This window comes from Thamnophis elegans, chromosome 1 (assembly GCF_009769535.1).
Source record: "Thamnophis elegans isolate rThaEle1 chromosome 1, rThaEle1.pri, whole genome shotgun sequence".
Taxonomy (NCBI): Eukaryota; Metazoa; Chordata; class Lepidosauria; order Squamata; family Colubridae; genus Thamnophis; species Thamnophis elegans.
In genome coordinates this window covers 149,483,137-149,495,787 of record NC_045541.1, presented here as the reverse complement: position 1 = coordinate 149,495,787, position 12,651 = coordinate 149,483,137, and the positions used below count along the sequence as shown (strand labels likewise).

General features: G+C 37.6%; 1 protein-coding gene across 1 annotated transcript in view; it reads right to left on the bottom strand.

Annotated features, from left to right (window-relative positions):
* The window catches only part of LOC116505357 (kinesin-like protein KIF26A), a 167,507-nt gene that overhangs the window by 37,805 nt on the left and 117,051 nt on the right, over positions 1 to 12,651 (bottom strand). The window contains exon 5 of the mRNA XM_032212583.1: positions 4,988 to 5,171. Within this exon, the coding sequence (XP_032068474.1) occupies positions 4,988 to 5,171 (184 nt within the window). The remainder of the gene's footprint in view (positions 1 to 4,987; positions 5,172 to 12,651) is intronic.

Here is a 12,651-nt window from a genome sequence, read left to right as displayed (position 1 = left end):
TAACAGCCAGGAAATTTCTCCTTAGTTCTAAGTTGCTTCTCTCCTTGATTAGTTTCAATTCATTGCTTCTTGTCCTACCTTCAGATGCTATGGAAAATAGCTGCTCCCTCTTTTTTATGGCAGCTCCTCAAGTATTGGAATGTCACCCCTAATCCTTCTTTTCATAAAATTAAACATATCCAATTCCAGCAACCATTCTTGGTATGTTTTAACCTGCAGTCCCCTAATGATCTTTGTTGCTCTTCTCTGCACTCTTTCTAGAATCTCAACATCTGGATGCAATATTCCAAGTTTGGTTTTACCAATGCATTATAAAGCAGTACTAACACTTCACATGATCTTGGTTCTATCCCTTGGTTAGACCAGCCTAGGACTGTGTTGACTTTTTTGGCAGCTGGCTCATATTTAAGTGGTTGTCACTAAGAATCCTAGATCCTTCTCACAGTTATGTTTTGTTTATTTTTTGTCTGTACCCCCTTCCCTGATTTGAATTGTGAGCCGCCCTGAGTCCCCTTTGAGGGAAAAGGGCGGCATACAAATATAATAAATAAATCAATCAATCAATCAGTTACTGCTACTGCCCGATGTTCAAATATTACAAGACCCTTCTGGATCTTGAACCCATCTTCTGGAGTGTTTCTGCCAGCTTGGTATCTGCAAGTTTGACAAGTTTCCCTTCTATCCCTTCATCAAAATCTTTTATGAAGATATTGAGAATACCGGACCTAAAATGGAAATGTGTGATACCCCACTGCATAGTTTCCTCTAGGTAAATGCAGTTCCACTAAAGACTACACATAGAATGTGGTTGGATTCAATTATGAATCCATTTGGCTGGGAAATTCTGGGAGTTGAAGTCCATCCATCTTTAAGTTGCTGAGATTGAGAAACACTGTTTTAGACAGACTATAGATTCCCATTCTCCATACATTTTAATAAAATCTACCAGGGAAATCGTAGGGATGCTTCATAATGACATCTTCATAGCACATTGTGTCATGCAGGGGCATCCACTATGAGAGTAAACAAAAAGTCAAGAAGGAATTCCTCCATGGTCTCTTCCAACTCTGTTATTCTATTCTATTCTATTCTATTCTATTCTATTCTAGGTGCAACCATATGTTTAAAGCTGCTTTTTTGCATGCATCAAGTGTGTCATGTTTTAAAAAGGAACAGGGCTTAAATTGTTTGGTTGTTACTGCCATCCTGATTTTTTGAAACACATACACATCAATCCCTGTGGTGTCATGTAAAAATTTATTGAAAATATTCCAACTACATTGAGCAGAAATAATTCTTGCCTTGCATATTTTTAATATTTGTCAGCTCTCTAAAGAGGCCTAAAATGACCTCAAACTACTGAGAGGGAACTGGAGAGTATAAAAGCTGGTGACAAATCTAGCTGTTGTTAATGACACCCTTTCTAGTTCTGTAATTTTGAGAATAAATTCTATCATAACTGAATTTGAATGTTAATGCAACTTATTTTTGAGGTCTCCCACAACACTCACATTTTTTGAAGTTTAAAGCACTAACCTTTTCTCTTGCTCAATCACAGAGCAAACTTTTATCTGACAAGGTAATTTAGAAATATCTACACTGGGGAAAATCCATGCAAGTTATAATATGTTTCTTTAGTTCTTGTGCTTTTTTTATTAGGTTTTTTTCAAAGCTGCTTATTTCTCAAGAGAAAAACTGCAAAGAATGACAAGTCTAATGGGGGGGCGTTAATTTGCTACATGAAAACATATGTTTCCACGCCACATCCAAGTCAATGCATCTCCCCAGATCATCTTTTCCATACATGTGCTTAAGTAGTCAAAAATAATCCATTGTCAGAATTGTTATGACAGCAAAGAAGGGGTGTAGTTGTGGTTGCGGTAGGAGTCATATATACATACTTAGTAGTCCCAGCTAGCTTCTTTAGTGTAAGAGTTAAGAAATGCACAGAGGAAAACTCAATGGGAATTGTGGAAAAGCACCTACAACAAATCAACATTTTGCTACTGGATCTTCCAAAGTCCTGTGCCCAACCTCTAAGTAGATATAGCAAACTTTGGCTATCTCTATTTCAAACAATTTTTGCCCACAAAGTGTACAATCCAACAGAACCCCCTGATTGCTATCATCTGATGAAGATCTGACTTTTTACTCTCATATTTGGAATTTAGTAACCACAAGTTGACCAGGCCCTTCATCCCTTAAGAGCCTCCTCATTAATATTATTTGTTACAGTATGTCTTATATTGTATTTTTAATAAATATATTATTTTACATTGTTTTGTGGACTGTAATTCATTGTAAGATCCTCTAAATAATAGGTGGGTTATAATTATATTAAACTAGATAACTTATGCCATGTTGGGTTATTGCTTCAGAAATATCTCCTTATCAAAGCAAATGGGGGGAGGAGTAGAAGTAGAAGCAACTTCCAACATCCTGTCATTCCCGTTAAGTTTCCTTGTGGGAAGTTGAGAGGGAGCATCAGAATCAATCTTCCTTCCTTCTTTCCTTTTTCTTTCCTCCCTCCCTCCTTTTTACCTTTCCTCCCTGCCTCCCTGTCACTCTGTCATTATCCTATTTCCTTTTCCATCCCTCCTTCCTTCCTTCAATCCTCCATCTCCTTCCTTCCCTCCCTCCCTCTCTCCCTTTCCTCCCTTCCTTTTTCTGTTCTTTTTTACCTTTCTTCCCTCCCTTTCTTCCTTCCCCCCTCCCCTTGTTCCTCCTTTCCTTCCTGCATTACCTTAGCCATTCAGAGTGTCTTGAACTGTAAGATAAAAATGATAGATGGATGGATGGATGGATGGATGGATGGATGGGAGGGGAGAGGGAGAGGGGGGCAGATAGACATCCAGTAGATAATAGATAGATACATCTTCCTCCCTTCCTCCCATTTCCAAAGTTTAACAAACTGCATTAAATGTTCCAGAATTTCAACTACAAAACCTTAATAATCTTATGATGCTATTCCTACATCAAACTCTATGTTGTGCAGATATATCTAGAACTAATAGAAAAGAATATATGTTGCTGAGGATTGAACTATGGAATCCTTGGTGCTCCATAGTTTGGTTGTTTTCCTACAGACATTTTGTTACACAACAAGGTAATATCCATATTTTGTTTGATTCTAAGTATATCCAAGGAACTGTTATCATTTCTGGACACCGCATTAAAGCACATTAAACATTTGTCATCCCAAAACATGGAACCGAAAGTATGGATCCAGTATGTAGAAAACACCTTCTGATTAAAAGAAAAAGAACAACTAGAGAAGACACAAAACTATTCACTTCTTCAAAAGGGTAAAATTCACAAGGGAATAACAAAACAACAACATTCAGAATATTTTCATCAGCAGAGGAAATGGTGGCAAGTTAGAAAGAAGTCTATGACTACTCATGCAAACCAAATGCTCCATAACAAGCTCTATTACCAACCTCCCACAAGAGGATCAATGTAAGAACCCCCAAAAAAGGAAACAGATCACCTATACAACATCTTCCATCAAAATGAATACCCAAACAACTTTATCAAAAATTGCCTGATCACACAATACACTACAATACAACCAATGTAAATTATGAAAAAGATAACACTGCCATACATCAACAGCATCTCAGAAACAACCAACTAAAGCCCTGCAAACCACCTTCAGTAAACCAAAGACACAGTGTAGCTCAAGAAGGAAAAACAGGAATCATTTACAACATACAGTGTAAGGACTTTAACAGTCACTATGTAGGGCAGACAGGCATAACACTAGCAGGACACATCCATGAACACCAATTAGCAAACAGAAGACACAATGAAAACTCCTTAATTTATCATCAATTTGTTTTCCCTGGATGGGCCTTGGAGGCGCTCAGGAATTCAGGACCACCATGGCAACCATTGACTCAATGGTGGGATTCAGCCAGTTTGCCCCACCGGTTGTTAACTTTCTGAGCAGTTTGCTGAACTGGTTGTTGGAAGAAATCATTAGGGCACAGACCGGTTGTTAAATTATTTGAATCCCACCACTGCATGGGCAGTCATTCATGCAACAGTAGCCCAAACCAGACATGATTTTCTTGTCAGAGCAATGGCAATGTGGTCTGAAGCAGGAGCTACCTCTATGCCTTTGTCATGGTTAGATCACACCTGGTGAATTTGAGGTTGTTTCTCTGAAGGGAGCTAGGACCTATTGAATTGGTCTGCCCCAGAAATTGATGGATTTGGTGGGATTCCAAAGGGAACTTAAAGTTATATCTGAAGCTCTGTGCATGGTCCTGCTAAGACCCTGGCCATTTGGGAGGTGTCCAAGGCCTTCAGTAGCATCGTGCCTGGGATCTCTCTTGGTCCGTTGTTCCCAATGTTTCTCATTGTTTATAGAAAAGGATCTAGAGATGTGTAGAGGAAGAAGAGGAATGAATATGAATGAACATAAGTTAAAGCCGTTATTAAGGCCTACCTTGGTAACTGCAGCCAAACTTCAATATATCACTGTACATATTGTATCCAGTGACACCACATAAGGGTAAATGGGGGGAGAGGTTAAGTTTCAGGGCTGTGCAGAAGAATTTTGCACAGATGATGATAGCCAAATAACTGCCACATAATTTTAGACATGAATAAGAAAAAAGCAACACCCATATTTGAGAAAGGTTTCCCATAGTATCAGTATAGTCCTAGCAGTCCTACTATTATCAATGTACCAGCACCTTTCCAAAAGCTCTTCTTTCGGATAGCTTTCTTTGTAGCAGCTTTCAGATGCAGCTTAGCACAAAGGTGCCAATTCAAATTAAAATGTATGTCTATCCACTATCATGATCTGCTTCTGAAGTAACAGGACTCTGTAACCATGGATTACATTCTTGTCAACAGGAACAAACAGTTTTTCTAGATTACATTAGAATGGATTAGATTCATTCCAGTCAGAATACATTTGGCTATCCAATTCTTCATTATTATTAAGGAAGCAACTAGGAAACAGAGATTTAAATACCTTTCCAATTCCTGGGTTGTCTTTGACTTTTGATACAGCTCTTAAAAGGCATGGTGGTGCTGGAGGAGGATACATCTGTAGGATGCCACTAAAATTTGTGGCATAGATAGAGACACCATGGGAGTGCAGCAAAGGTGCATGATGCTTCTTTTTCTTTGAGGACAGGTTAAGTTTCTGGGCAGCTCTGAACAAAACAAGACCAAGAAAAAAGTTAGCATTATTATATAGAAAGAGAATTGATATTGTTATAAAACAGATATTCAGCACCATCACCGCCTGCTTAACAAATCAAGCAATTTTACTCTATAATTAAATTTAAATGTCAGCAATAATAGAAATAGATTTAAAATGAAATGGCAAGATATTTGTGTAATTTTTCTCTCTAAAAGAGTTCCAGTTCTATTCTAACTTTAAAAAATAACTTTGGCAGAAGCCTAGAAGAATCAAATTAAAGTCTGCCAGAACCTCAAGTCATAAAATGCTGAAAGAATTTCAAATTATCATTTGCAGGGCCAGATGGGCTTTTGCTGCTGCTAACATTTATACAAAAGTTACATTAATTTGTACCCTAACAAGAGACAAAGCAAAAACTTTTGGCAAAACCAAATTAGTTGGACTGAAGCTCTCAAGAAAGCCCCCTCTAACTACATGTAAAAATCAAAAGAAGGATGGAAAGTTTGGGAGGGCAGAGGGAAGGGATAAAAGAGGAAGACCAATGAGGTCTACAATCAAGTCCAAGGCTTTCACAGGAACCAGTTGGAATTTTTGCAGCATGGTTTTGGGTAGGGTTATAATTTATTTTCCTAATTTCATTATCTCATTAAAAAAAATGAATTGAAGGGCACTTTTTGTAATGTTCCAAACAGTAACAGCATTACTCTTGAAAAAAAAAAATGATTTCCATGTACAGAAACAGTTAAGATTACAAGCAACCGAGAAATCCATCCAGTTTCAGATCAAGTCCATTTACCATGTGTTCATTCCATTCCAACTCACAAAAAGCTCACATTAATCCATACAAAACATACATTTAAATTTAAGTATGCCATAGCCTTGCCTTCTTTCAAAGTTAGCATTCTCAAAGTCGGTTATATTAAAGCATTGTTGATTTATTATCCTGGAATACTTTGTAAAGATGAAAACTGAATGGTAAAATTTGAGAAGAGAAAAAAATCTGAAGGATAACCACCTCACACCCCATACATCAATAATCATATCCTCTTCAACCCCTCAAAGGCTAAAGAGGTGTTGAGGGAGAGAAAACACAAAATGTGGTCCCTGGGAAAAACTGCCTTTCTTTAGGCTTAATCTTCATCAAGAATTATGTTCTGCAATCCTTGATTATTCCCCACCCTCCACCCATAGGACTACAAATATTTTTTCTAGTATTCAGATGATGCTTGTTTTGATGTATAAGCAACAATGATCATTCCTCAGCATGCAATTATGTTTGAACAGAACAATACACTCATTTTCCTTTCCCTTGATCTTTTAACTTATAACCATGACGTTATATACCATTATTTTAAATTGTAAAACCACCTTGGATACATTTAGCAAAAAGATGAAAATCTATTTAACTAAATAAATAAATGATATAATATGCATTACTAGCAGAATCAAGTCTGACTCTCCGTTCATTCTGCAAACATAACTTAACATCTGCCCACTAGAGGATTGGCAAGATGTATTCTATTTTAGAATATAGCAAGGATCTCTCTTGAGCACAAAATATGGGTTTATAACAGCAACAAAATAAAACTGAAATGCAGCATAAACTAAATGCCACAGCAAATTGCTCTGGTTTGATAGCACAATTTAATTTGCATGATGTTTATATAAAATGATTGACAGCTAGTACAAGAGTGTCTTCCAATTCTGAGATACTATTGATGTATTTCTGATACTTAGGTTTAAGATGGTTCTCTATAACCAAACAGCCTTGAAATATTCACTGCTTTATAAAAAGACATCTTCATATTTTTGATGAATAGGGAATATTATGCATATTTTAGCTATCATGATATGTTGTAACACGGAAATAACAAATAGGAAAAAAATAGCTCTAGAGAATCTTTTCAATGCTCCATGATGGGATACATGAAATCCTGATAGATTAATGATTGCTTCAGTACATTCTGCAGCTAGAGTCCCCTTGAGAAAAATATATAAAAGAGAAAAATATGTCAAGATTGAATTATGCATCCAATGTTTATTCAGACACCCAGGCTGAGTGTTAATAGCCAGATACATTTAGTGCTCACAAGGGAATCCACAAATGAAATATGTAGGTCAGGTATACAATAAAGGTGTTAGATTTGCAACAAAATCCAAGGCTACAATCTAATACCAGATTAAATTCAAAATAAAATAATTGTCAAATGGAGAGCCAAAATTAGTTGGCATTTGGTTTGAATTGACTTTCTTAAAAATTGAAATTTATATTAAGCTGGATTTCGTTTGAATTTTGAAATAATATCATAGAGACTATTTTGAACCCCTTCGCAAGTATACTTATGGGCCATACTTAAACAAGAAGCTTTTGTCCCAAGTTCAATATTTTGGCATTAATACATCATCCTTGGTGACCAAAAACTATTTCATACAGCTTTAAATGTGGACCCAAATATGGAATCATCAAAATTGTAAAGTATGATAATAATAATCAGCATGTTTACTTAAATCAGGAACATTATTCCAAAAGAAACTGAAACAAAAAATGTTTTTTTTAAAAAAACCTTTGAACTGGAACTTGAGTTTCCTTCAGTATTGTATTATATTGCTCTACATGTGAAAATAAAAAACAAGAGGTCCTTAACTTACAACCAATTGCTTAGCAACTGTTCAAAATTATAACAGCAATGAAAAATGTGGCTTATAACTAGTCTCATAACTTATGACTATTGCAACATCCCCAGGGACACATGAACAAAATTCAGATGATTGGCAACCAATGTGTATTTACAATGGCTTGCAGCATCCTGGGGTCATGTGATTGACATCTGCAAGCTTCCCAGCTGGCTTCTAACAAGCAAAGCCAATTGGGGCAGCCAGATTTGCTTAACAATCACATGAATTACTTAACAACTGCAGTCTTCTGCTTAACAACCATGGCAAAAAGAGATTGTAAATTTGGGCATGACTGACTCAACAATTACCTTGCTTAGCAATGGAAATTCTGGACCCAACTGTGGTCCTAAATCGAGGACTACCTGTATGTTTAGTAAATAGTGTGCACATGTTGACAAGGTTGCTACGGTTACATTTTTTGAATGAACATACATTACATTCCAACATAAACAACATTATGCAGGTCATATCAATAAAAAGCATGTAGCACTAGGAACTGTAAGAAAAAAAAATAATTTCTCTCTTCCCTTTCAGCTCATTCACTGTTCAATGTTTTGCAATATGGCTTTCATTCATTTTGTTTGTTTGTTTGTTTGTTTATTATTTATAGGCCGCCCTTTTCCCTGAGGGGACTCAGGGCGGCTTACAATTTGTGGGGAGCGGAATACAAGACAAGACATGAGACAATACATAAGTAAAAATAGAACACAACATTCATTCATCATTCGGGTGGGGACGGATTAGAATCTTTATCCCCAGGCCTGACGGGATAGCCAGGTCTTGAGGGCTGTGTGGAAGGTCTGGACGGTGGTGAGGGTGCGAATCTCCACGGGGAGGTCGTTCCAAAGGGTCGGAGCTACTACTGAAAAGGCTCTCCTCCGCGTAGTTGCCAGTCGACACTGACTGGCGGATGGAACTCGGAGGAGGCCTAATCTGTGTGATCTAATAGGTCATAGGGAGGTAATTGGCAGAAGGCGGTCTCTCAAGTACTCAGATCCACTACCATGGAGGGCTTTATGGGTGGTAAGTAGCACCTTGAAGCGCACCCGGAGATCAACAGGTAGCCAGCGCAGCTCGCGGAGGATAGGTGTTATGTGGGCGAACCGCGGTGCGCCCACAATCACTCGCGCGGCCGCATTCTGGACTAGCTGAAGTCGCCGGATGCTCTTCAAGGGCAGCCCCATGTAGAGCACGTTGCAGTATTCCAGCCTAGAGGTCACAAGGGCCCGAGTGACCGTTGTGAGGGCCTCCCACTTCAGGTAGGGTCGCAACTGGCGCACCAGGCGAACCTGGGCAAATGCCCCCCTGGTCACAGCCGACAGGTGGTGGTCAAAGGTCAGCTGTGGGTCCAGGAGGACTCCCAAGTTGCAAACCCTGTCTGAGGGGTATAAAGTTTGGCCCCCCAGCCTGAGTGATGGAACACTAGCCAAATTATTGGGAGGGAAACACAACAGCCACTCGGTCTTGTCCGGGTTGAGTACCAGTTTGTTAGCTCTCATCCAGTCCCTAACGGCTTCGAGACCCCGGCTCATCACGTCCACCGCTTCATTGAGTTGGCACGGGGCGGACAGATACAGCTGAGTATCGTCCGCGTATTGGTGGTATCTTATCCCGTGCCTCCGAATGATCTCACCCAGCGGTTTCATGTAGATGTTAAATAGTAGGGGGGATAAGACCGAACCCTGCGGCACCCCATATGTTAGGGGCCTAAGCGTCGATCTCTTCCCCCCAACCAACACCGACTGCGACCTGTCCGAGAGGTAGGAGGAGAACCACTGCAAAACAGTGCCTCCCACCCCCACCTCCCGCAGTCGTCGCAGAAGAATTTTTTTTCCATACAACCAAATCACCTCAATATGCTTATTTCACATTGATCATTCACTTTTGTAATCAATCCACATTCAATCATCTTCTATTTATTCTTAACTTTACATCTTCTTGTTTTATCACAATTCCGAACCAATCCATTCCTACTGATTTCAACTTATTCTTGTTTGAGTTTTCCTGATTTGCAGTATCTAATCTCTACTTCCATTGAACAAAATGCTCAGAAGCATTCTTACAAATGTTTTACTTCTTTCAGAAGGCATTCTTCTTTCACAACACACTTCATAAAATTTACTACCTTTCTACTAGTGTTTGTATAGTTTTAAATTTCTCAATTTTTACATTTTCGCTAAACTTTCTACCTAGAGGGGCAAAATCATGTGTTTGAAACTATTCATTCTATTTTATCCTAAATTACCCTGGTCTGATTCATTAATTTTCAGATACATACTTCTCATTGCAACATGTAATCTATCTAATATTCATTGCAAGACCAAAGTACATGTATGTTTATGTCTTCAACTAATACAACTCTAATGATACCACAAGCATTCCTTATATATAATAAATACATTTTAAAACCAAGATATCATCAAAACTCCTATCCTTACTTTCTGCCCAACAGGAATCATTCACTGAACATTTAATTTATTCTCCAAAAGGACATAAATTTACATAAATCATTGCATAATTCAAGCCTATTCATTTTATCATATGTATTCTCTACATCAATGAATATTTTTTGCTTTATTTAAAATGTGTTTTATGTCCTTTTATGTATCAACATCTGGGGAACTGGATTGACAGATTAATGTGCTATAAGAAAAATCCTCTGAGCTGATTTGGCAATTGGACTGAAAAAAATTCCTTTAAAATTCTCATTGATGGATTATTTCCTTCACAGAGAAAGAAAGGTTCTAATCACAGAATAGAAATTCATTTTTATCCAGTTATCACTAGACTTAATTTTGAATGGAAAAATATGAAAATGCTATTAGAAATGCTAAACTGAACTTCTCCACAGCCTAGGATTCTTGATAAGGCAGAGCTCCCAATTGTGGGGGAAGTTTAGCTGAATATATTAACAGCTATCCCACATATAATAACAGCCCACAAAAATAAAAGTTGGGCTCCTACATTTTTTCTCCTTTTCTTTATACATGTTTCTGTGTGATACAGAATAAGGCCATAAGAATGTTCTTATTTTTTATATCAGTTCATTTTACTATGACAATCCTATGATTAATACATTTGAACTACTTAATACTTAGGACAGAAAGTTCAGTGTAATTCATGACTTCTCTCTCCCAGCAAGATTCTATGGAAAATGCCACACAAGGAATAAAAGCTGCCACTAAAAAAACCTCTACTGGATACCTTTTCCCCCCTCTGTTGCTATTGTCAAAATGACATGCTGTCCCTTACTATGGATAGATCTATTGGTAGAGCTATGGGTAGATAGATACATCAACATTACTTTGTTCAAGCCCTTTCAAAAATTACCATAGTCAGGAGGTAATCTTGCAACATCAATCTCAAAATTTATTACATGTGGTCCTTGACTTACAACCACAATTGAACCCAACATTTCCGTTGCTAAATGAAACATTTGTAAAGTGAATTTTGTCCCATTTCACAATCTTTCTTGCCACATTTGTTAAGTGAATCATTGCAATTGTTAAGTTAGTAACACAGTTGTTAAATGAATCTGGCTCCCTCATTGGCTTTGATTATCAGAAAGTTGCAAAAGGGGATCATATGAGCAGGGACACTGCAACAGTCATAAATATAAATCTGTTGTCAAGTATCCAAATTTTGATCACATTTACCATGGGGATGCTGCAACGTATGTAAATGGCATAAGTCACTTTTTTTCAGTGCCGTTGTAACTTTGAACGGTCATTAATGAACTGCTGTAAGTCGAGGACTACCTGTATATGTGATATGAAGAAATATTTCATTTTGTCTGTCCTGACTTCAGAATTTAACTTTATTGAGGAAAAGACCAAATCTCTTATCTCCATTTTCTACAGATTATGATAAATTGCTATATTGCCTTTTATCAAGTTTTGCTAGGAGTTCACATGTGCGCACATACACACAAATATTGTTGCCTCTTCTCAGAGAAAAAATTGAAAGCAGCTGTTATGGAGAGCAATTAACAGTGAGCACAATATGCAACCTTAATTTTACTTCAGCTGCATAATAAATGTCTCCGGAGCTTCCCAAAACATTTATTTATATATGAAAACATTCAGTCAAGCATCACCAACTGCCATGCTGGCTGGGTTGAGTGGAATTATAGTCCAGCACATCTGGAGGGCAACAGCTTGGCAAGGTTGTTATAGAGGGCACTAAAGTTCCTTCTGTAGGGACAATTTCAGAAGCACCACCAATAATTCAGCAGGTTCAGAGGAGATTCAGAAAAGTAAAAAAAAAAAATCAGGGTCTTACATGAAATTGCAATACAAGGATCAAAATACAAAGACTGTCAAATACACACTAGATTCTGAATAACATTCATACTTGCTTGCACAACAAAGCTACCTGCCACTCCCATCCACCCCTTATAGAGTTTTTTGAACTATGATTTATACTGCACAGTCTGCTTTTAACACCAGAAGAAGCAACTATCATCTTAGAGATTTTCCTTAAAGGAATTTATTAAAACTATATGGTAATAAAAACTAGCATGGCACAATGCCTGGACCAGCAGCAAAGGAGAAGCAATTTTAGTTCCCAGAGAGCTTGCCAATTTCAAAACATGCTCTGTGTACTAGGCAAATATAGGCTAATAAATGCAGTCTCTGAGGGAAATAACAATATAGGTTTTTTTTAAAAGAAAAAATATTATTGTAATGTCTTGCATGTTCTGTGGGCCAATTTACAGTTCTATACCAACGAAGGGGAATTACTGGAAATTTATTTCAGGCTATTTTTTAAAAGGCTGGTTTTCTTTGGTCATATACACAAATATTTCTTGACAA